A 25,745-nucleotide genomic window follows, 5' to 3' on the forward strand; every position below is an offset into this window, starting at 1 on the left:
AATGATAGCAAGATTGACCTTTGAAATGACAATCAAACCAACCTTCAGCCTTTATAACAATGAAGGTGTACATCAAGGTCATTGACGGTCTTTATATCCTCGACATAATATTCACCCGCCCAAATTCTGTAACATGGAGTTCAACAATGAACACACCAACAAAACATGGAAAACGTGATGCATTCAATTGACAACTATAGATTCACAATTGATTATATGGTATAATCAATTGAATGAATGATTACCTAACCTAACCCCCCCACCCCGACAATCAAATGCAATGTGATGTACAAGTTGCAACTACTAATTGTTAGTCAAATGTAAAATGTTCACATCATGCATCAAAATATGAAGTCATTCATCAAATATATGCTACCTTCTTATATGTAGAAACATGTTTCTCAAAGAGTATTCCACGGTCATCATGATTTCTTGTTGTCTACGGGTGTATAGCTCTAAGATACGAGTTAGCAATGTTTCAATATATATATACATATCTATATATTTCATTACTCTCTCCAGTCTCAACATCGTACTCAGTTCACAATCTCTTCATACAACGAGTAATGCCATACGCTGCAACCTTCACTCCAACATAACATTAAATTTTAAGTGAACATGCCATTAAATCAGAACCCATTTCACAAAAAACTAAATATAGAGTCTAATGTGATATTTTCACCTTACAAATCAATGCCCTATTGAAATTCATAGGCATCATATTACATTCACTTGAATCATTTGCTGCGTATTGGAAATGCCAATAAATATGATAGATATACACAATGACTGAAGTAGGATAACAATGTGGATTCTAATGTCATGTTCACCTACAAAGTGTGATGCCATATTGAATTGGCATTGGTTGCCATTATAGATGGTGTACATAATCTTTCGTGTAGTATAACAATGTAAGCCTAATATGATATTTCACTCCAAGAGTAATGGCATATTAAATTTTTATCACATGAGCTTTTTAGTATTGGCATTGTTGAGAATAAGACATCGGATTATATATTTTACACATAGTTAAAACAATTTTTGTTGGCCATTTCAATTTGCCATTACAGATTTAATAGATTTACAGAGTCTATTATCAAGAATCATAACTTTTTTACCATAACATGCTAATTTGGTGAAGCGTTCTTGCTATAGTCCTTAGCAAATATCGCAAATCTGTCGAGATCTTTCTGGAGAATGCTCTCAACCAACGGTGATACAGACTGCAAGGATTATAATAGACACAAGAATCTTTTTTCATCAAAATCTAAACATTTGCTGAAATTACGAAGCTCTAAATCAGGGAGACAAATCAATTCCATGGGGTGAAGTAAGATTGAAAAATGAGTATACCGCGAGTAAAGGAGCCAACACATCTGGTACCTCATATGAAATGGTTAGCTGCAACTCATTTATTTGATCATATCAAAATCTTCTTTCTCTAATTTAGGGCACAAAAATCTCTCAAGAAGTCTTTGTAACAACATTTACCTGAATTACTACAGATGATGTACCTCGGGGATAAAAACGAACAGTGCCCCTGATATAATAAAACCCAAACAAAGATTTTAATTTTTTTGAAATATTTGCATAATACTCTTAAACAAACTATGCTATATCATTTTAATATTTTTTATATACATAGATATTTTCATTTTCCACATTTCAGAACATTTAGAGAACAGAACCCAGCAGAGAAGCAATACAAACGATTGGATACAAATTAATGCTATTAAATCAAATTAATCATGATTTACAAGACACGTTTAGAGAGTAAACTCTCATCATAACCTATATCCCCCAAAGAGAGGCCTATTGGGGTTTGGCTAGATGTATAACAAAATATTTTTGTCCTTTCTAATATTCTGCAGAGATAGAGCTGAAGAACACTCTGAGATCCTTTTTTCAATCTTGTATTAGATCAGGACAAGTACGTCAGAAAATCCAAGGTCAGCAGTGCTTGAGGCAATGACTCGTAGAAAAAATAGAGCTACTTTTATATCTGATTGATTTAAACTGAAAATTAACTTACATTAACAGATAGAAATTTGGAGTACAGCATATGCAGTCTTTTTTCTTTATCTCATGTAAAATTAACAATAGAACAAGTGTACTTGTTTGGTAAAACGAAATGGTGGTTCCATTTTCCACCATCAGCAAAAAGCAAGTCTAAATTATGATCAGTGCTACTGCACTGGCATTACCTCTGTTATTGTTATTGCTGAGAAATAATAACATGACATTAGAAATTTTGGTTTAAAAACTAGTATAGGATATGCTTGAACCTGTTCTGTAGGCCATCCATAGATCGCCAATGAATCTTCTGGTGATAAATGGGCTATAAACAAAATGACAAATGAATCAGATGTACTCAATCCTCACTTAAAAAGTCTCTAAATTAATCGCCAGTAACAACTGGTGTCCGGTAATAAATATCCTTAAGTATGGATATATACTCAAACTGCTCTAGAAAATGACATGGTTTGTGCATAGAAAAATCTAATATTTTACGATCTTCCATCTAGCATGGAGAAATATGTTTCTTGAAAACAATCACATTTATGCAGTGACCAGAGGGTCAAGGGCCAGATTGTCGGTTAAGGGACGAATTGATGAGATTCTGTAGTTGGGAGGTGCATCACATGTCTTCTCCTTAGGATTGTTGTTCCGCTTGTGTATGGCTTGTAGTACATCATGTGCACAGATCCTAAAACCTAGTGCCATGAAAGAGAGACCGTAGCAGAAGGAAAGAGTAATGAAAACACACAAATGTATAAACAAACCTATATTCACAAAAAATGAGAACCTCCTGAATGTCCTACATATAAAGGGTGAGACTAAGAGTGCATGAGCGGCCTAGAAAGCTCGATGCTCAAAAATGAGTTGTTGAATGCATAAGAGGGAAAATGAGGCACCCTATTTTTATTTAATAGGGCCAGGGCAGCTAACCTGTCCAAGAACACAACTAGTGTGAAATGTTATAATCATACTATTAATAGCAGAAACAATATGCGGAGAGGTAAAACAAGATGTAGCCCAAGTTGCTAACACTGATGCTCATGACAAGCAAAATAACAAGCCTTTTCCCTCTACTGAAATGGCATTACCTGTAAATTCTTTGCAGTCCACTTGAACTCAAAATCTTGTCCAAATGTACTATACTTCAATACCCATTCAGATATTTGAGGGTTATCCTTCGAAACCTATATATCCCATTCAATTATGTTTCATTGCCATGCATACCCACAAAGACTTAGAATTTCAAACAATCTGAAAGGCATATATCACATACCTTAATAGAGTGAATCCATGGCATCCAACGATTAATTCCCTCTTTATCAGACCAGAGATCCCAAGCCAAGGAGAGAGGTACTGCAACTTCAACTTGAGCACTGCAGATCATAAGAATATACTTGTAAACGTTTAATAGTCATGGTAACTTTTAAAAATTTTATTATAAGAAAAACAGCCATACAATATGCTTCATGTGCAGCACATGAATACATTTAGTAAATCTAGATTGCAAGTGGTCAGTTCCAGGTGAGGCCAAAGCCCGTGTATTTCCCTAGGCATTGCTTCATAAATATTCATAGTAGAAAAAAAAGCTATTTATACACTCTTCCTTTCCTACTATTTAAATATTATATTAGAAACAAGAACTGTCAAAGCAATGTAACAACCCCGAAGCCGTAAGTTCACAATGCATTCAACTGCATTGAGTGCAAACATTATAGGATTGATGCCCCCAAAACAAGTGTTTCACATGTGCCATTGGTGCATTGATCCCAAACCAAGTTTGCCTCCCAATACCTGTTCACCCTAATGTTGAACTACACATTTCTTTTAGCATAACCATGAAACTTGCTGAAATAGCAAAATTCTTGCCGCCATCCATGTCAGAAAGTTTTTGCCCTCTTGCCTTTTTTGGAGGGAGAGGTGTCCATGTTTCAACTGTGACTAGTTGCATGAATAATCAAGCACATAACATGTCTAGAGATTGCTTGAGTGCAAATAGATTGTCAATGGACATGTCTAGAGATTCTTCATGTAAACAAGCAATTTACCCTAATACTGAAGTACGCAGTTCTTTTAGCATAACCATGAAACTTGCACAAATAGCGAAATTCCTGCCACCATCCATGTTGAAAAGTTTTTTCCCTTTTGCCTTTTCTTTTGGAGGGAGAGGTGAACATGTTTCAATTGTGAATAGTTGCGTGAATAATCAAGCAAATAGCATGTCTGAAATTTCCTTGGGTGCAAATAACCACCCTCACACTAACCAATGACCGCCTAACAATGATTAACGTACAATATCAAGATAGAAAGCATATGATTAACAATCATTATTAGTAGCAGTAGAAAAGTACTAAAGATAGAAAGAAATGGCAACGGATGGCTTTAACTACACATTTCTAAATGTAACAGATCAGTTTGATGTTGATGTAGATCTTGCCTTTGTTTTCCTACTCACATAGCTGGGGTGTAATGTCAGAGGTCGAAGAGATCAACACATCAGCGTGCTCTGGGATTGCCCACTTTGACCCACAATTTTTGTCTATTCTATTCAGCCATAAACACCTGTAAAGTATTATGTCCACATACATGGTCATGGTTGCAATTGCAAAATGAGCATTCTCCTTTGATTTATTCTCAAGAGTATACATATATGTTACAACAGCAGAGAGACAGTACAGAGATCGCTTATTAAACATGAGGAGAAGGTTCCTCCTTATAAAGGCCAAGATATGGCCGTTGGGAGCTGTTGGGGCTGGCTAGCCGTTGGGCTACAACTTTAATCATTCTCAACACTCCCCCTCAAGATGGGCTAAAGATATCCACAAAGCCCATCTTGTCATCCAGCTTCATCTGACTTTCTTGATTCATCCTTAGTTCTCTTAGAAGAGATTTCAGACACAACATCTCTGCAACTCCAATAGCTCTATACTCTGCTTCTGCTGTTGACCTTGCTACTATCAACTGTTTTTTACTCTGCCAAGAGACCAAATTGCCCCCAACAAACATGCAGTATCCTGATGTGGATTTCCTATCAACAGCACAACTAGCCCAATTGGAATCACAATAGTCCTCAGTGTTGAAATGACCATGTTTTCTAAAGATCAATCCCTTCCCCGGTGCACCTTTGAGATATCTCAGAATCTGGTACACTACATCCATATGATCTTTCCTCGGATCATGCATGTAGTGACTTACCACATTTGCTACAAATGAAATACCTGGATGAGTGTGAGTCAGATAAATCAGCCAACCTACCAATCTCTAATACTTGTCACAATCAACTTTCTCTCCAGCAAGTGCAGTTAACTTGATCTTTGGGTCAATTGGAGAAGCTAAAGGCCTACAACCCAACATTCCAATCTATGTGAGAAGATCAAATACATATTTTCACTGAGATGGAACTCCTGCCCCACGAGCTACCTCAATTCCAAGAAAATATTGTAGCAAGCATAGATCCTTCACCTCAAACTCTTTACCCAGTTGCACCTTCAATCGAGCAATCTCTCCTTCATCATCACCTATGATAATTATATCATCCACATACACAGCAAGTAATGTAGTATACTCCTTGTGTTGTCGGAAAAACACTGTATGGTCCGCATTGATCTGTTGGTATCCCATACCCACCATAGCCCTTCTTAACCTGTCGAACCAGGCTCGAGGAGACTGCTTCAGTTCATAAAGCAACTTCCTTAATCTGCAAACCTTGCCTACTTTTTGAATTGTACCAAAACCTGGGGGGATATCCATATACACTTCCTCCATCAACTCTCCATGAAGGAATGCATTTTTTACATCTAATTGATATAATTTCTAATCCTGATTCACGGCCAAGAAAGAAGGAAAGAAGAAAGATATACTAATGTCTTTTAAGAGGCCAAAATGGCCTATAAGACCAAATAAGAGATTACATCTTGAGTGTTGTCACGTCTTTGAGAACAAATCAAAATAAAATAAATATTACACAGTAAATATAAAAGTAAATAAGATGAAAAGAGAAGAAACGAGGGAATCTGGTTTTTGGCACATGTGAGATTCTCAAGTTAGGTATATTGTAGCTTTTGTCTTCGAAAGATCTCTAGCATAGGTCGATCCAAAATAGAAATGTCTCCGAAGCGAGGGAAGCACCTACGATGGCGGGAGATAATGGCTTTCATCTGTCGATGAAAAGAGTGTTGAGGTCATGGTCCATGGGGCCGGGGCCTATGTGCACGGCAAATTGCTATTGCCCGATCAATTGTAACCCCTTTGTTATGTCCTGGTCTGGAGCCCATTTGTGTATCCCATGATGGACTTGTAGCATTAGTAGGAGTGATGGGGCTAAAGAAAGTTGTGATTGTTCTTTGTGGATGAGCTTGTGTGGTTGTATTCTTCAACAACTTTTCTCAATGTCTCTTGAGCTCTAGCAAGAAAAGTCCTAGGCATCGTTGGTCCTCATATTCCATTACCTTGCGTAGTGGGCCAAAGCCTTGTTTAAAGTGGCAATGGTATCTCCCTCTGATTTCATAAAAGACACTACAATGACAAACATAGTGTTCCTCAGATTCCACTCCTTGATGACACAATTGGTAAATTCTCTCTTCTAGAGGTAGTCGCTGCCTAGCCTTGTTTAAAGTGGCAATGGTATCTCCCTCTGATTTCATAAAAGACACTACAATGACAAACATAGTGTTCCTCAGATTCCACTCCTTGATGACACAATTGGTAAATTCTCTCTTCTAGAGATAGTCGCTGCCTACCTCAATCTATAGCTGATGTGATGAAGTTCGCAACTGCCCTATCACACTACACAACGCATAGGATAGATGTATGTCCATATAAGATGGCCTAATGACGAATCCATCCTCTGATGTATGTAAGAAGTGTGTCTTATTGTGGGCCATCTTTGTACCAAGTGATATTTTGGGGCTGATCCATGTTATCTTGTTTTCCAAGTTAATAATATCAGTTCGGATCACTCTATTCTTTTCCACTTTGGTCATATTTGGGTGGGGACAGTCCAAGCTGTATTGGAATGGGGGTAGTGCATTTATACTCATGCCATATTACTCGAACCATTACTGCATTTTAGCATACCAACAATGAGTGTCTCCATTTTCAGCCAATTGTCTTGATGACATAAGAGCCAACCTTGGGTACCTTCGTTTAGGGAGCTCCAAAAGACGTTGGATAAATGTCACTGATCGGAAGAATGCCTCGGTTATTATAGGTGTTGCTCCCATCTCTGCCCGGATTATATCGTGGGGCACCGATGCTTTGCTCCTTATCATGCGAGCAATCATTGACAATAAAGGTCTCTCTAAATCTTTCCAATGATTTGCCTTGTTAAGACTCGGTCCCCATGTTTCTACTAGAATAGAGAAGAGTTGGTGTGACAAGTGTATCAAATAACGATAGCTTAGTCCGTGGCTCTTGGAACTGCAAATGTGCACATTGTCTCTCGAGAGCACCAAGGGCTGCATATCCACGAGAAAGTCGGGCACAAGTAGCCTCCTGTAAGGAAAACCTAGGTCCTGTAAATGTTACTCCTAGGTATATGTAGGAGCGTGTGTATTCCACCTTTTCCTCTCCCAAGAAGAATTCTGTTTCTGATCTTGTTACCCATGCTTGAGTGGTGTTAAACACCATCACTTTAGTTTTGTCCATGTTGATTGACAAACCTTTGTCGGTACAAAATAGTTTTAAGGCATTTAGATGGCTTTGTAATCCAAGGAAATAAGCGTTCTAACAGTGCTCATCTTCGCCATAGGTGCAAAAGTCTCGTCGTAATCAATGCCATATGTTTGACTCTATCCCTTAGCCACTAATCGTGCCTTGTAACGATCTATTTTGCGTTTTGGGGTCTGTTTTACTATAAACGCCCATTTGCACCCAACCACCTTATTTCCTAGTGGTAGTGACACAATCTCCCAAGTTTTGTTCTTCTCAAGAGCTTGATGTTCTTCTTGCATATAGTTGCTTTACACTTTGGATCTTCTTTAGCAACATGCCAACAAGTGACAGAGTCTAATGATGCAATGAGTGTTCAATGTGTAGGTGATATGTTAGAATAAGAGATAAATTCAACAATATCATGAGGAAAACCATAACAATTAGCACGGACTCTTGCATTATTGTGAGAGGTCCTCCTAGCCACTACAAGAGAAGGAGAGGAAATCATATCACCTATGTTTTCTGGGTTTGAGAGTTCTATAGGTATTTCAGAAGTCAAGGCAAGTCAGGACATGGGACTTGATGGCACAAAGTGGCATTTGTAGACGTGTTCATATTTCCTTCCTTTTGACATCTGCTCTAGGTATACACCTTTAGATCCCCCTCAGCTCCAGTCCCAACACGTACATGTTCCTCTTCTTCTTTTCCTTCTTCTTCCTCGTCTCCTACACTCACTTGTTTCTCAGCTGGTGTAGGGATCAACAAAGAAATTGATCCCATTTTCAGCAACCTCTCACCACTATCTCCTTCTTCCCTCATTTTTTCAGTCTCAATTGAGTCATCAAAGGGTGAAGTTAACTCCCGTTTATAATACGGCTCCAACTCTTGGAAATGCACATCCATGCTCACAATAATCTCTTTTCCACTGAACTCCAAAAAACATACCCATTTTGTGCTGCAGAGTATCCTACAAATACACATTTTACCGCTCTGGGATCAAGCTTTCCTACAAATGGTCTACTGTCCTTTACAAAACACACATCCAAACACCTTCAAAGGAAGGATCCCAAAGTTATCTACTTGCAACAACTCAGATGGAGACTTCCACTCCAATACTCTAGAGGGCATTCTATTGATCAATGCGCCAACCGTCAAAACTGACTGTCCCCACAGCTGCTTTGGGACATTCATAGAAATCATCATGCTTCTTGTTACCTCTAGAAGATGTTTGTTCTTCCTCTCTGTCACTCCATTTTGTGTTGGTGTATATGGACATGTAATTTGATGTTGTATTCCTTGATCTGACACTTATTCCTAAACATGATGTTAGTATACTTTGTTCCATTATTGGACCTCAACACCTTTATTGTTGCACCATATTGAGTTTGAACAGCTCTATGAAAATCATTAAATCAAGCAAACACTTCATTCTTATTTTTCATCAAATATAACCAAGTAACACGAGAGAAGCAATCAATGAAAGAGACAAAATATGTATATTCATACATAGAGCTTGCGGAACACAGTCCCCAAACATCAGCGTGTATTATATCAAAAGCATGGGAACTCCTATGACATGAACCTTCACGAACAAGGGTTCCCTCTACCATAAGATGCTAATGCTGAATCCAGCCCTTCACAATCCAAATACCATAGTCCACTATGTCATGTGCCAATCCCAAATCTACGACCTGTCCCCTTCTCTTGGAATATCACCTTGGGAATGTCAGAAGAAACAACAAATTTTAGTAGGAGTATGATAGCCCTTATGGATAATAGGTTTACTGGGAAGGAGCATGCAACACATTAGACAATGTCACAAAGTCAATACAATTCACTGTACCCATACCAACTACAAGTTGTCTTGTACCATCAGCAGTTTGAATTGTAGCATTTTCGATTTTTACTTTTGCTTGAATTTGATACCATCAATGCCAATCACACCCCTAGAAGTTCGTGATGTCAGAAAGCAACTTCATTCTACTTTCCTCCTGTATCATAGTCGCAATTGCCTCATCAAGTGTGGGAATTTCAGCCTTGGCTAGAAGAACTGCCCATCTTTGATCGAATGACGGGTTGAGATGTTTCAAAAATTGCATGGTTCTCCTTTGAGCAAAAACCCCCCTACTCTTACATTGAGGATCATTGCACATTGTCATAGGCGAGAAATGATCATAGTCAGCCCATAAATGCTCCAATTCTATGGCATACTCCTGAATCGTCCCATCTCCCTGCCAAACGGCATCTATCTACTGCTCAATTTGAAACACTCTCATGTTATTTGTCCTCCCAACGTAGGTTTTCTGTAATTTTTCCCAAATATCCTTCACATTTTGAATTCCATCAACAATGGTTGCAATTGATGGAACCATGGAGTTGAGAAGCCAAGTATACAAAGACATGTGGGTAGCTCTCCATGCTTCCCACTCACTACTCATTTTAACAAGAAGCTCTTTCTCTTCTCTTGTTAGATAGCCATCAACACCTCTCCTTGCTAACGCGCCCGTAACCCGACGCGACCAACTCAGGTACATGGCCAATCCATTGAGTTTGAACTCAACTAGAAGGAATTCAAGTCTAGGTGATGGTTGTGTTCCCATCACACCTCCAGATGCTACAATCTCTGTTTACTTCATGTATTTCACCAATGTTTTCACCTCATCCTCGTTCAATTTTGACAATGCCTTATCCATCTTCTCAATCTAGACTATCTCTTCTCTTATCTTCTAACTTCTTTTTCCATGTCACCTCTCAACCACATAGCATTGTCATCCTAACAGAAGAATCCTCCCTACCTCTCTTGGATGTTACGACAGTGCTGTTCTAACTGCTGTCGCACCGGCAGAGGGGTGAATCTAGGGTTTGCACAGCTGCAGGGGACCAACGAGCAGCAACTCACTCTGATACCAAACTGCAAAATGAACATTCTCCTTTCATTTCTTCTCAAGGATATACATATATGTTACAACAGGAGAGTGAAAGTACAGAGATCGCTTATTAAAAATGAGGAGAAGGCACCTCCTTATAAAGGCCAAGATATGGCCGTTGGGCTAACTAGCTATAAGGGCTGGATAGCCATTGGGCTACAACTTTAATCATTCTCAACAGTTGCTAGTGCTTCGGAGACAAAAAATGTGCTATAATGACAAGCAATAATGATGGCACAAGTCACATGCAAATAAAAGTTGTGGAGGGGAATTTGAAATACAGTGTATAGGCTTTGGTTGGTTGTGTTCCTTGGTCCACGTAGGAGCAGGTGGAAAGGAAGGATGTCGAATTGTGGTGGTTACAAATAATAGGTTAGTCTTCTTAACAGCTATTGAAAAGGTACAGAGCATGTGGCATCCAGGGAGGGGTTGATGGACTGAAGGTTATTGTTAGTATCTTGATTTGTAGACAAATATAATACTTAACATGGGATTTAAGCCTCCTTGAAGTGATGTTTTGCATTAAAGGTGGGTAAAGTCTCAGCCAGGGATATCGAGCAGCAAATATTTTTTGCTTATACTGAGAATACAAGGATCATTTTTCATCCTATTCCAGACCACACCTCGATGTGATAGCTGCAGCAAGGACATTTCCTCAAGATATGTACGTCAAAACATCGTGCTTTTATTCCTAAGCTTCTATAGTGGGTGTTCAAGGATTGGTGAGATGTGCCGGTAATCGTCCAGCAACATGAGTAAGACATCAATCTGACGATTGCATGGCTCCAATTGTTGTCCAATGCAACTTGATCAGTGATCACGTAGTGCCGTCAGCCATGGAGGATCAAAAGATGGTGACTTAGGTGCCAAAATACAAGAAAAAGGTGATGAGATTCAACTTGATCACTTCATCAAAGAAGCCCAAGTCAGGATGACACCATCAAATGCCACACCATTGCTACTGTCATACTCTATGGCTGCTACTGTGCTGATTCTTCTTTCTATTGTATCATCTAGTTAGATACAGGCCACAGTGGGTTGTGTATGTATTTGAAATTTTCTACATTTCTTGTTTTCATAAAAAGGAAACAAAAATCTAAAACTTATACTATATAAACCATTTTGCTGATGCTTGAATCAGGATTCTGATGAGACAAAAAGAAGGTTTTGAATCATTTTTGCTGAAGTTTGTATCAGTACCATGATGAGACAAAACTAATGTTTAAAAGAAGGCGAAAAGAACAGATGAACATACCTGCTATCAAGCCATTGACTAGCGGTCCAGCGAGTTCCATTAGAGATCCAAATTAGTCCGTCCTTATCCTTCTTCTTATTCTTCTTCATCACCGTCATCTTCCGATTGGAAGGAGACCGTAGACCTGCAGAAACAGGGTGTGATAGATCCAGGGGGGCTGTAGTGCTTGGCCATGAGGAGAGGTTTGTGTGCAGAATTGAAGGGATGGGCTGTAATGTGGTTAAGCCAGAAGAAGCTGTGAGCATGGAAGCCATTGTTGGGAAATGTCTGATCAGAAGGACATACACATCATCATCATCATCATCATCATCATTGGTCATCACAACACTAACCAAATCATACATACATACGCTCCTGTCCGGCGCCATGCCCGACTCGAGCCACCGTCTCGTTTCATCCGCTCTTGTCAGAACCGGTTACTCCCTGCACCCGCGTCGGTCGTCAACGACCCCATGTCGTTCCAATCGCGTCGTTTGTCGAAACGGCCGCAAACTCTTTTGACCACAGCCCAGTCGATCGTGAGCCCTTCATCTGTCTCCAAGAGGAGACCAACCTTCTCGCGGTCAAGCACGTCGACCGACTTCACAAACAGTGGGACCTTGCTCGTATCAAGCACGGTCCAGTCTAGCGTCGAGAGCATAGTTCCTAATATTCGCGTACGTCCAATTTACTGGACGTACGCGAACGTTTGCAAACGTACGCGTATGATACGCGATATTCGTTTGGCTTCTTTCTTTTTTTTTTACTTTTTTTTGGTTTTTTTAATTTTTGATATTCATAATATTTTGTGAATAGAAGTGACATCTGACACACATACACACTCTCTCTCTCTCTCTCTCACACGAGAACTGACAGATTTTCTCTCTCTACAAAATCTAGATATCTAATATACATATTACATACTCCCTCACACAGACAAAACCCATAGCTCCTCTCTCTCTCTCTCTCTCTAGAGTCTAGATATACACTCAATCACTGTCTCCTCACACATGCAAAACAGGGCTTCTCTCTCTAGATCACACACGCTCTCTCTCTCTCTCTCTCTCCCCCTCACACACACACACACTATGTACACCATATACACCATATGTATATATAATATATCTATGTACCGCGTATGGATTTCAATCATACTTGGAGCCTTTTCACGTATGAGTATGATACGAATATTGGCGTTTGAGTATGACACGAATAGGACGTATGGCTAGAACTATGGTCGAGAGTTGCGCAAACCACTTTTCGAACTCCTACAGTAGAGCCGACATATTCCGTCCCTTGTCAGGGCTCTCGACCCAATCCATAAAGTCCTTCTTCAACAATCGGAGCGAGTCAGCGAAACTGTACCTTTCGAGGAGCCACCCCTCGAATTCTGCCCAGTTACGGCAGTCTGCTCGCACCTCGAGCACCTCGGCGTGGATGCTCGGCGTAACAACTCGAGGGAATCCGACCAACCGTCTATCCTCCGATATGTCCCTCATCATGATCTCGGCCCAGTAAACCTCCAAGTAGCTAGTCACATCTTTGCCATTGAAACGGCCTATCGCGGCAACTATCGATTCAACGGCTCTGTCAAGGGCGCTTGTGCCCTCTCGAGCGTTCACCAAGCGGTCAACGGTCGTTGCCATGGCTTCCGCGAGTTCGCTTCCGACTCCTCTACCGCCCTTTACACGTCAAGTTCACCAAAGATGTTGCGGTTTTCCGCGTGGATGCATAGAAATAGGACGGGACCACAGGGGGGTCTCGGACCAAGGAGTTAGAATAGGGGGGAAGGGAGGACCGTGTCACTATTCAAATACCTATGCCGGTTCAATCCATGGTCGTGTATCGAATACGGAATGGTACTCGGATCATAGCAGCACAGCTCACCAGCCTAAGGGAGTTGTATCTTTCCCCGATCAGGATGCTTGGGAGCAGCGGCAAGCGCACAGGCTCACGGACTCGTACGTGCACGCAACAGATTCAGGACGGGAATAAGACACAAGCTCAAAGCATGGCCAACACACGACAAGTAGGAGCCACGTAGAAACCCCAACAAAGGGGACTCAACAAACTAATGATTAACAGAGAATCCAAAGAGTACAACCAGGCGTGGCCGGCAACAACGCTTAAGGAGAGACGCTCACACATACACAAGGAGACAGGGCAAAGAATCTCTGGTCGGGAGCACACGGGTTGCCAGCGCGAGCAGAGACTTCCTCTCCTTGTTCGAAACGATGGCACAAGACCTGAAGAGAGAGAGAGAGAGAGAGAGAGAGAGAACTTGGCACTCAATCCGAGAGCACTTCCTCCTAATTCCTAAAAATAATCCCTTTTCTCAGTCTTCTCTCCCTCCTTTTATAGCTCAAGGAGATAGAGAGTTGTTAAATCATGTAGTTAAGTCAACCGCTTCCGACAGAGATTTTCCTCGATTCCCTCACGTCAAACTCCCACATTCCTCTCTATCCGTGCGAGTCTTTAAAATGCCCATTAAACCCTACTACCTAGTAATTACTAGTCCTATGTTATTACATGTTTCACATATAAAGGCTAAACTTTGTACATCCGTGTAGACACCCATTCCCGCGCGTCTCGCTCCATTTCCCTCTGTGGCCAAAATCCTTCACGACAACATGGGAAAATGGGAGCTGCAAATTGTTCATATATATATAATTCTTAAAAAATGAATGTAAGTGAATGGCCTAGTGGTCAGGGCTATTCAATGTGTGTAGGAGGTGTAGAGTTTGATTCATTTCCTAGAGTAGTCACATTAAAGTATATATTTTTTTTTTACTTTTATATGGGGAAAAGGACATCTACATTTAATGTAAATGAGGCGCCTCCCTCCCTATAAAAAGAGAGCGGGAGGCCTTATTTTGGTTCCTTCTTCTTTCATTCTTCGTTGTTAGGTGGTCTTGTTCGACATTTTGGGAGCTTGGAGGTATTCATCTTCGTCTTCTTGGAGTTTTTCATGGGTTCTTCTTCATTTTCTTCTCTTCTTCAACTCTTCTTTGTCTTGGTTTTCGACACTCAACTGGAGGCAACAAGGAGATTGCAATCTAGCACACATGCTGTTCGTAGGGAGGACGTAGTGGCACAAGAACTCTACCCTGATTCAAAGCATTGTAGCCATCAGAGGTAGTTGCGGACTTGGTGGCCCACTCGACTCGCATACATTGGAAGCTTCATTCCTCTCACTTTCTATCTCTTACTTGAGATGATGGTTAACTTGAGGTTGCCACCGTTGTATCCCCTCCCCTGTTGTAACTTGTAAACATTATTTTATAAAAGGCCCTCTAAATGTAATCCAACATCTACTTTTTAGTACAAGGCCATTTTGTCATAAACCCGTAGTCATCGCCTTAATCAAGTGATTAATCTCTCATGTAAGCATCTAAGACGATCTAGTTCGCATCGACGAACCCCCATGATTTTGTGTTCCATGAGCATTCGCTTCTTTTCGTTTGTCTAACCTTTGCCTTGTTTCTTCAACTTCTTCATTTCCTCAACTAATTCATTCTTTGACTAGTTTGTTTCTTCGACATGAGGTTCCTTTGCCAAGGGGTTCTTCGACAAAAGGTTCCTTCAACAAGAGGTTTCCTCGACAAAGGCTTTCTTCGGCAAAGGTTTCTTCAACTAAAGGTAGCCTTCGAAGAGCTAGAGTCATCGATGTACACATCTTGTGGACTTGGAGACACTTTGACACCCGAGTCTTTTCGACTCTTAGATCTTTTCCACCCCATCCTTTCGAGTCCTCCTAAACTTTTTGATTCCCTAGTCCAAGACCCCGGTGTTTCTGCTCAGGTAGCACATGCACGAGCGTTTATGCAACAACGTAATACCCATAGTCGGTCCTATTGGGTTGTGTTGGGATGTGGAATTTGTGATGTGTTCCCTCACTTAGGATGCAATGGCCTCCACGCATGCTACATATCCGATGTATACCATGATATGCGAAAGTCTTGAAGGAAAGGATTGCCAAATTATTCAATGGATCGCAAAAGTCTACAAGGTTGGTCACCTTCTATGCATCCACCCCGGTTGGACTATTGCCAAGGGGTTCTTCGACAAAAGGTTCCTTCAACAAGAGGTTTCCTCGACAAAGGCTTTCTTCGGCAAAGGTTTCTTCAACTAAAGGTAGCCTTCGAAGAGCTAGAGTCATCGATGTACACATCTTGTGGACTTGGAGACACTTTGACACCCGAGTCTTTTCGACTCTTAGATCTTTTCCACCCCATCCTTTCGAGTCCTCCTAAACTTTTTGATTCCCTAGTCCAAGACCCCGGTGTTTCTGCTCAGGTAGCACATGCACGAGCGTTTATGCAACAACGTAATACCCATAGTCGGTCCTATTGGGTTGTGTTGGGATGTGGAATTTGTGATGTGTTCCCTCACTTAGGATGCAATGGCCTCCACGCATGCTACATATCCGATGTATACCATGATATGCGAAAGTCTTGAAGGAAAGGATTGCCAAATTATTCAATGGATCGCAAAAGTCTACAAGGTTGGTCACCTTCTATGCATCCACCCCGGTTGGACTATTGCCAAGGGGTTCTTCGACAAAAGGTTCCTTCAACAAGAGGTTTCCTCGACAAAGGCTTTCTTCGGCAAAGGTTTCTTCAACTAAAGGTAGCCTTCGAAGAGCTAGAGTCATCGATGTACACATCTTGTGGACTTGGAGACACTTTGACACCCGAGTCTTTTCGACTCTTAGATCTTTTCCACCCCATCCTTTCGAGTCCTCCTAAACTTTTTGATTCCCTAGTCCAAGACCCCGGTGTTTCTGCTCAGGTAGCACATGCACGAGCGTTTATGCAACAACGTAATACCCATAGTCGGTCCTATTGGGTTGTGTTGGGATGTGGAATTTGTGATGTGTTCCCTCACTTAGGATGCAATGGCCTCCACGCATGCTACATATCCGATGTATACCATGATATGCGAAAGTCTTGAAGGAAAGGATTGCCAAATTATTCAATGGATCGCAAAAGTCTACAAGGTTGGTCACCTTCTATGCATCCACCCCGGTTGGACTATTGCCAAGGGGTTCTTCGACAAAAGGTTCCTTCAACAAGAGGTTTCCTCGACAAAGGCTTTCTTCGGCAAAGGTTTCTTCAACTAAAGGTAGCCTTCGAAGAGCTAGAGTCATCGATGTACACATCTTGTGGACTTGGAGACACTTTGACACCCGAGTCTTTTCGACTCTTAGATCTTTTCCACCCCATCCTTTCGAGTCCTCCTAAACTTTTTGATTCCCTAGTCCAAGACCCCGGTGTTTCTGCTCAGGTAGCACATGCACGAGCGTTTATGCAACAACGTAATACCCATAGTCGGTCCTATTGGGTTGTGTTGGGATGTGGAATTTGTGATGTGTTCCCTCACTTAGGATGCAATGGCCTCCACGCATGCTACATATCCGATGTATACCATGATATGCGAAAGTCTTGAAGGAAAGGATTGCCAAATTATTCAATGGATCGCAAAAGTCTACAAGGTTGGTCACCTTCTATGCATCCACCCCGGTTGGACTATTGCGCATCTTCATCCAAAGCACCCAATGGCCCAAGTGCAAATGTGAGTATGAAAACGTAATCCCGCTCTTGCACACAACCGATAGATCCAAGCTTCAACATGCAAGTTGGAACCTATTATTTCGACTTGTCATACCAATATCGCAAACCATTAACACTTGTCATACTTAGTGTACAAAATGAACAAACCCAAAACACTTTGGCATACATGGCTAACTTATTACATATTGTCATGTTTTGTTATCTTGTGGCTTTCCCAAATCCAATGTGGGTTTCAACTTGAATACAACTAAAATGAATCATTAAAAATGTTAAGCCCATAAGTCGTAGTTTTGTGATTTGGTTTGGTTTGTCAAATCAAACCATTGTTGATTGCTATTGGTGGTGAGGAACATCAACAATATTTTATGTTTGTCTCATGTCTTTTGATGGAAAGTAGCTGGTATGGTTAAGCACACTAAACTCATTATTCTTTTCATCTCTCATATTTTGGTCATCATTAGTTTGATTTGAAATAATGATATAAAAGTACATATATGCACCAAAATGAATAGTATTCAAAGTTGTTATGCATGTCATTATTTGTGTCCAATAAAATGTGCATGTGACTATAAAACTAAAGGTTTTTGTCGAACATTTCTTCAATCTACTTCGCATTCTTCTTGTTGGGTTCGTTTCTCATGTGAGCTGATGTGACAAGTGTTTTGGCTTTATTTGGTTTTGAATATTGTTGTTGTTGCTATTCACTAAAATTGTTGAGTGAGAGCATAAATTTGATGAGGTTGTTAAAAGTAATCTCTGATGGCCATTTGACAATGTGACTTACTCAAGTATAAGCATAATTTAGCCCCACTAATAATAAGTAACCAATGATGGCAGGATTGACCTTTGAAATGACAATCAATCCAACCTTCGGTCTCTATAACAATGAAGGTGTACATGAAGATCATTGAAGGTCTTTTTAACCTAAACATGACATTCACCCGCCCAAATTCCGATAACATGGAAGTCCAACAACAAATACACCAACAGATGGAAAACGTGATGCATTCAATTGACAACCATAAATTCACATTTGATTATATGGTACAATCAATTGAATGAATGATAAGCTAACCTAACCCTTGCCCCGACAATCAAATGCAATGTGGTGTGCAAGTTGCAACTGCTAAATCGTTAGTCAAATGTAAAATGTTTACACCATGCATCACAATATAAAGATATTCATCAAATATATAATGCCTACCTTCTTATATATAGATATATGTTTTTCAAAAAGTATTCCTAACCTGAAAACTATTCCAAGGTCATCATGATTTCTTACTGTCTACGGGTGTATAGCTCTAAAATCAGAGTTAGCAATGTTCCAATATATATATATATATATAATTCGCTACTCTTTCCAGTATCAACATTGTACTCAGCTCACAATCTCTTCATACAACGAGTAATGCCATTGCAACCTTCACTCCAACATAACATTAAATTTTAAGTGAAAATGGCCTTAAATCAGAACCCATTTGACAAAAAACTAAATGTAGAGCCTAATGTGATATTTTCACCTCACAACTCAATGCCCTATTGAAATTCACAGGCATCATATTATATTGGCTTCAATCATTTGCTGAGTATTGGAAATGCCAATAAATACGATAGATATACACAATGATTGAAGTAGGATAACAACATGGCTACTAATGTGATGCTCACCTACAAAGTGTGATGCCATATTGAATTGTCGTTTGTTGCCATTATAGACGATGCACATAATCTTTCATGTTGTATAACAACGTAAGCCTTATGTGATATTTCACTCCAAGAGTAATGGGATATTGAATTATCATCACATGAGCTTTTTAGTATTGGCCTTGTTGAGAATAGGCCATCGGATTATATATTTTACACATGGTTAAATCAATTTTTGTTGGCCATTTCAATTTGCCATTACAGATTTAATAGATTTATGGAGTCTATTCTCAAGGATAATAACTTTTTACCATGGCATGCTAGTTTGGTGAAGCATTCTTGCTATAGTCCTTAGCAAATATCGCAAATCTGTCGAGATCTTTCTGGAGAACGCTCTCAACCAATGGTGATACGGACTGCAAGGATTATAATAGACACAAGAATCTTTTGTCATCAAAATCTAAACATTTGCCAAAACTACCAAGCTCTAACTCAATTCCATGGGGTGAAGTAGGATTGAAAAATGAGTATACCGCGAGTAAAGGAGCCAGCACATCTGGTACCTCATATGAAATGGTTAGCTGCAACTCATTATTTTGATCATATCAAAATCTTCTTTCTCTAATTTAGGCCACAAAAATCTCTTAAGAAGTCTTTGTAACAACATTTACCTGAACTAGTACAGATGATGTACCTCGGGGATAGAAACGAACAGTGCCCCTGATATAATACAACCCAAACAAAGATTTTAATTTGTTTAAAATATTTGCATAATATAGCATTTTAATATTTTTGTTATACATAGATATTTTCATTTTCCACATTTCAGAACATTTAGAGAACAGAACCCAGCAGAGAAGCAATACAAAGGATTGGATACAAATTAATGCTATTAAGTCAAATTAATCATGATTTACAAGACACATTTTAGAGAGTGAACTCTCAACATAACCTATATCCCCCAAAGAGAGGCCTATTGGGGTTTGGCTAGAGGTTCAGTTTCATCCTATAATACACACCTAGGACCATCTAGCATATACTTTAGATTAGGCATGTGCAGTATAATAGTCCTAGAATGTAATATTGTCACTGTACAGCCAGCACGAACATCTAGCATATACCTTAAATTAGGAATCTGCAGTATAATAGCCCTAGTTTGTAATGTTGTCACTGTATAGGCAGCACAAGGATGCACCCATCATGAAGCTCACAGCTGAACCAAACAGAGTTGATGAATAAAAAGGACATGCCACACTGAGCTACTAGCTAGGTCATTAGCATGATAACAAGCTAGTAGAGTATGTCAACGCAGAAAAATACTTAGCCAAAAAGAACACTATGACATCCTTTTTTCAGTCTTATGTTAGATCAGGACAAGTACGTCAGAAAATCCAAGGTCAGAAGTTCTTGAGGCAATGCATAGTAGAAAAAAATAAAGCTACTTTTATATCTGATTGATTTAAATAGACAATTAGGTTACATTAACAGATAGAAATTTGGAGTACAGCATATGCAGTCTTTTTTCTTTATCTCATGTAAAATTCAGAATAGAACAAGTGTACTTGTTTGGTAAAACGAAATGGTGGTTCCATTTTCCAGCATCAGCAAAAAGCAAGTCTAAATTATGATGAGCACTACTGCACTGGCATTACCTCTGTTATTGTTATCGCCGAGAAATATTACCATGACATTAGAAATTTTGGTTTTCCAGAATAAATTTAAAATCTAGTATAGCAAGGATATGCTTGAACCTGCTCTGTAGGCCATCCATAGATCGCCAATGAATCTTCTGGTGATAAATGGGCTATAAACAAAACGAAAAATGAATCAGATGTACTCAATCCTACCTTAAAAAGTCTATAAATTAATATCCAGTAACAACTGGTTTCTGGTAATAAATATCCTTAAGTATGGATAAATGCTCAACTTGCTCTAGAAAATTATATGGTTTGTGCATAAAAATATCTAATTCTTTTACGAGCTTCCATCTAGCATGGACAAATTTGTTTCTAGAAAACAATCACATTTATGCAGTGGCCAGAGGGTCAAGTGCTAGATTGTAGGTTCAGAGACAAATTGATGAGATTCTGTTGTTCGGAGGTACATCACATGTCTTTTACTTAGGATTGTTGGTGCGCTTGTCTATGGCTTGTAGTATATCATGTGCATAGATCCTAAAACCTAGTGCCATGAAAGAGAGACCGTAGAAGATGAAAAAGAACGAAAACGCACAAATGTATAAACAAACCTATATGCACATAAAATGAGAACCTCCTGAGTGTCCTACATATAAAAGGTGAGAATCTAGATGCTCAAAAATGAGTTGTTGAATGCATAGGAGGGAAAATGACGCACCCTATTTATATTTAATAGGGCCCAGGGCAGCAAACCTGTCCAAGAACACAACTAGTGTGAAATCTTATAATCATACTATTAACAACAGCAAAAATATGCAGAAACGTAAAACAAAATGTATCCCAAGTTGCCAACACTGATGCTCATGACAAGCAAAATAAAAAGCCTTTTCCTTCCACAGAAATGGTATTACCTGTAAAAGCTTTGCACTGAACTTGAACTCAAAATCTTGTCCAAATGTACTATACTTCAATACCCATTCAGATATTTGAGGGTTATCCTTTGAAACCTATAAATCCCATTCAATTATGTTTCATTGCCATGCATACCCACAAAGAGTTAGAATTGCAAACAATCTGAAAGGCATTTATCACAAACCTTAATAAAGTGAATCCATGGCATCCAACGATTAATTCCCTCTTTATCAAACCAGAGATCCCAAGCCAAGGAGAGAGGTACTGCAACTTCAACTTGAGCACTGCATAACATAATGAATATACTTCTAAACATCAAATATTCAGAGTAGAAAAAAAACTATTCATACACAATTCCTTTCCTACTATTTAAATATTATATTAGAAACAAGAAAGCTCAAAGCAGTTTAACAACCTTCAAGCCTTAAGTTCACAATGCATTCAACTGCATTGAACGCAAACGTTATAGGATTGATGGCCCAAATCAAGCGTTTCAAATGTGACATTGGTGCATTGATCCCAAACCAAGTTTGCCTCCCAATACCTATTCATCCTAATACCAAACTACAGATTTCTTTTAGCACAACCATGAAACTTGCTGAAATAGCAAAATTCCTGCCGCCATCCATGCCCAAAAGTTTTTGCTTTTTTGCCTTTTCTTTTGGAGGGAGAGGTGATCATGTTTCAACTGTGACTAGTTGCATGATAATCAAGCAAATAGCATACCTAGATATTGATTGAGTGCAAATTGTTTGTGGGTGGACATGTCTAGAGATTCTTGATGTAAACAAACAATTAACTGTAATACTGAAGTACGCAGTTCTCATGAAACTTGCAGAAATAGCGAAATTTCTGCCACCATCCATGTCGGAATGTTTTTGCCTTTCGCCTTTTCTTTTGGAAGAAGAGGTGAGCATGTTTCAACTGTGAATAGTTGCGTGAATAATCAAGAAAATAGCATGTCTAGAGTTTCCTTGAGTGCAAATAACCAGCCTCACACTAACCAATGACTGCTTAACAATGATTAACGCACAATATCAAGATAGAAAGCATATGATTAACAATCATTACTAGTAACAGTAGAAAAGTACAAAAGATAGAAAGAAATGGCAAGGGATGGCTTTAACTATACATTCTAAATGTAACAGATCAGTTTGATGTTGATGTAGATCTTGCCTTTGTTTTCGCACTCACATAGCTGGGGTGTAATGTCAGAGGTCAAAGAGATCAACACATCAGCATGCTTTGGGATTGCTCACTTTGACCCACAATTTTTGTCAATTCCATTAAGCCACAAACACTTGTAAAATATTATGTCCATATTCGTGGGAATGGTTGCTAGTGCTTAGGAGACACAAAATGTGCTATAATGACAGGCAATAATGATGGCATAAAAGCAAACCCAGATGCTACAAGTCACATGCAAATAAATGGTGTGGAGGAGAATTTGAAATACAGTGTATAAGCCTTTGTTGGTTGTGTTCCTTGGTCCACGTAAGATCGGGTAGAAAGGAAGGATGTCGAATTGTGGTGGTTACAAATAATAAGTTAGTCTTCATAACAGCTATTGAAAAGGTACAGAGCACGTGGCATCGAGGGAGGGGGTGATGGACCCAAGGTTATTGTTAGTTGATTTGTCAATGAATATAATACTTAGCATGGGATTTAAGCCTCCTTGAAGTGATGTTTTGTATTAAATGTGGGTAAACTCTCACCCAGGGATATTGAGCAGCAAAAAAAAATTGCTTCTACTAAGAATACGAGGATCATTTTTCATCCTATTGCGGACCACACCTCGATGTAATAGCTGCAGCAAGGACATTACGTCGAGATATGTACGTGTAGACTTCGTATAGTGGGTGTTCAAGGATAGGCAACATGTGTGGTTAATCGTCCAGCAACATGACCAAGATGTCAATGTGATGATTGCATAGCTCCAGTTATTGTCCAATGCAACCTGATCAGTGATCACGTAGCGCCATCATCCATGGAGGATCAAAAGATGGCGAGAAATACAAGAAAAAAACTGACGAGATTCAACCTTATCACTTCAACAAAACAAGCCCAAGTCAGGCTGATACCATCAAATGCCACACCATTGCTACGGTCATACTCCATTGCTGCTACTGTGCGGAGTCTTCTCTCTATTGTATCATCTAGTTAGATACATGCCACTGTGGTTTGTGTATGTATTTCAAATTTTCTACATTTCTTGTCTTCATAAAAAGGAAACAAAGATCTAAAACTTATATTATATAAACCATTCAGCTTATGCTTGCTTGTATCAGGATTCTGATGAGACAAAAAGAAGGTTTTGAATCATTTTTGCTGAAGTTTGTGTCAGTATCATGATGAGACAAAACTAATGTTTAAAAGAAGGCGAAAAGAACAGATGAACATACCTGCTATCAAGCCATTGACTAGCGGTCCAGCGAGTTCCATTAGAGATCCAAATTAGTCCGTCCTTATCCTTCTTCTTATTCTTCTTCTTCATCATCGTCATTTTCCGATTGGAAAGAGCCCGTAGACCTGCAGAAACAGGGTGTGATAGATCCAGGGGGGATGTAGTGCTTGGCCATGAGGAGAGCTTTGTGTGCAGAATTGAAGGGATGGGCTGTAATGTGGTTAAGCCACAGGAAGCTGTGAGCATGGCAGCCATTGTTGGAATTTTTAGCTTGGAAATGTCTGATCAGAAGGACATACACATCTCATCAATGATCATCACAACACTAACCAAATCATACTTACATACATACATACATACATAAATATCTGATCAGAATGGCATACAGATCGCTCAGAGTGCGATCTGCACTGTCCGATTTGGATAAAAAAAAGAACGCGTGAAAGAAAAAGCTGTCGGAGGTCGCCCAACTCTGATCGTTGCAGTTCGCCCAATCGATTCAAAAAACTTAGTCCAAACAACAAAAAATCATCTTAAAACATAAAAACTTCAAAACATACACAAACTTAGACCTAACAGCAAAAAATCAACTTTAAACATAAATCGGGATGGAGTGTTATCGGGATGATTAGTCCCCGATTAAAACGAGGGTTTAGTGTTTTTAATGATTAAAACAAGGGGCGCTGGTTAAAACTCTATGAAGATTTGAGATTAATTCCCTACGCTCAAATGCATATTAATATGACAATTATTTTTGTTGTTTAATCATTTCAGGTTGTTGGTAGCTGGCAGTTGGAAGACCTGTTGAGAAAGTTGGGCGGTCTTATTAAAATAGGTTAGGCAACTTGGTAATAGGTTGGACGACATGATTAAAATAGGTTGGGCAACTTGATAATAAGTTGGACAACCTGATTAAATTAGGTTGGGTGACCTAATAATTGGTTAGACGACTTGATTATTTGGTTGAACAAAATTGTATGCAATGAATCATGGACTTGAGATCTGTAAAGAATCGAGTATGATTCGTGTGTAGCGGAAGCGATGTGTGTTATGTGTGAGAGAAAGGAGAGAAGAGAAGAGAAACACAAGATAGATAAGCTAGAGAAATGAAATACTCAAGAAGAAGAATGTGTATATTGACAAGTAAAATAGCAAATACAAAATGTAGCATTACAAGGAGTCACAACCAACGTAATATGAAGTATGGGGAGGGTGCTTTATATATAGTCACCCTCTCTCTTCATTAACTAACTATAACAACTACTCTACTCTCTCTTGGGAAATGTAAAGACTCATAGTCATGGGGAATATGTAACTCATTCGTTATGTTGTCACAAAATATGATTCTATGACACATAGTTAATGTGTAGATAGTAGTGGTGTGACACTTGACCTTTGAGTAATCATAGATTCTCAAAAGGTGTGTTCACACGTTGCACTATGTTGAGCTTGATTCTCAACAAGATCAAAAACTTGAGATTGACAACAACATTCTCTAATTTGCTCACACTTGAGATTCAACAAGAACTTCAGATAAACTATTTTCATTTTTTGAATCATGGATGCGTTGGATCAAAAACTCGAGGAAGAAAAGAAGAAAGTGACGTGTGCCGCACATGAAGAAGCCTCCCACGCCTATAAAAGGAAGCATAATGCATATACCAAATAGTGCACACACAAGAAAACATAGAGAATCATGAGAAAACAAAGGTCGTTTGGCATCACTATTTTCTTATAGTACTACAT

General features: G+C 39.4%; 2 protein-coding genes across 3 annotated transcripts; both read right to left on the reverse strand.

Moving 5' to 3' along the window:
• Positions 1–790: 790 nt before the first annotated feature.
• Positions 791–12,218, reverse strand: LOC147848925 (uncharacterized). Its single transcript, XM_087337956.1, has 7 exons — positions 11,851–12,218; positions 3,293–3,392; positions 3,108–3,203; positions 2,286–2,338; positions 1,492–1,540; positions 1,354–1,401; positions 791–1,223 (listed from the first exon to the last, which is right to left on the reverse strand). Exons 1-7 carry the CDS (start codon positions 12,216–12,218, stop codon positions 1,128–1,130), a joined length of 810 nt encoding a protein of 269 aa, XP_087194082.1. The 3' UTR covers positions 791–1,127.
• A 6,901-nt stretch (positions 12,219–19,119) lies between these two features.
• Positions 19,120–24,280, reverse strand: LOC147848926 (uncharacterized). Of its 2 annotated transcripts, XM_087337959.1 has the most exons (7): positions 23,998–24,280; positions 21,780–21,879; positions 21,595–21,690; positions 20,798–20,850; positions 19,718–19,766; positions 19,580–19,627; positions 19,120–19,462 (listed from the first exon to the last, which is right to left on the reverse strand). In XM_087337959.1, exons 1-7 carry the CDS (start codon positions 24,252–24,254, stop codon positions 19,367–19,369), a joined length of 699 nt encoding a protein of 232 aa, XP_087194085.1. In that variant the 5' UTR covers positions 24,255–24,280; the 3' UTR covers positions 19,120–19,366. The 2 variants fall into 2 exon arrangements, with proteins under 2 accessions (XP_087194085.1, XP_087194086.1); XM_087337960.1 differs by lacking the exon at positions 21,595–21,690.
• Positions 24,281–25,745: the final 1,465 nt, after the last annotated feature.

Source organism: Azolla caroliniana, unplaced genomic scaffold (assembly GCF_043228905.1).
Source record: "Azolla caroliniana isolate FFs.n. ecotype wild unplaced genomic scaffold, voAzoCaro1.0.p SCAF_174, whole genome shotgun sequence".
Lineage (NCBI taxonomy): Eukaryota > Viridiplantae > Streptophyta > Polypodiopsida > Salviniales > Salviniaceae > Azolla > Azolla caroliniana.

Excerpts from the sequence above, each read along its gene's own strand:
- LOC147848925 (XM_087337956.1), bottom strand. The coding sequence starts at position 12,218 with ATGGCGCCGGACAGGAGCGTATGTATGTATGATTTGGTTAGTGTTGTG. Across the intron at positions 3,393-11,850 it reads AGTCAATGGCTTGATAGCAG|TGCTCAAGTTGAAGTTGCAG; the intron begins GTATGTTCATCT and ends TATGATCTGCAG. Across the intron at positions 2,339-3,107 it reads GGACTGCAAAGAATTTACAG|CCCATTTATCACCAGAAGAT; the intron begins GTAATGCCATTT and ends TTTTGTTTATAG.
- LOC147848926 (XM_087337959.1), bottom strand. The coding sequence starts at position 24,254 with ATGGCTGCCATGCTCACAGCTTCCTGTGGCTTAACCACATTACAGCCC. Across the intron at positions 19,767-20,797 it reads ATGGATGGCCTACAGAGCAG|GGGCACTGTTCGTTTCTATC; the intron begins GTTCAAGCATAT and ends GTATTATATCAG. Across the intron at positions 19,628-19,717 it reads CATCATCTGTACTAGTTCAG|CTAACCATTTCATATGAGGT; the intron begins GTAAATGTTGTT and ends AATGAGTTGCAG.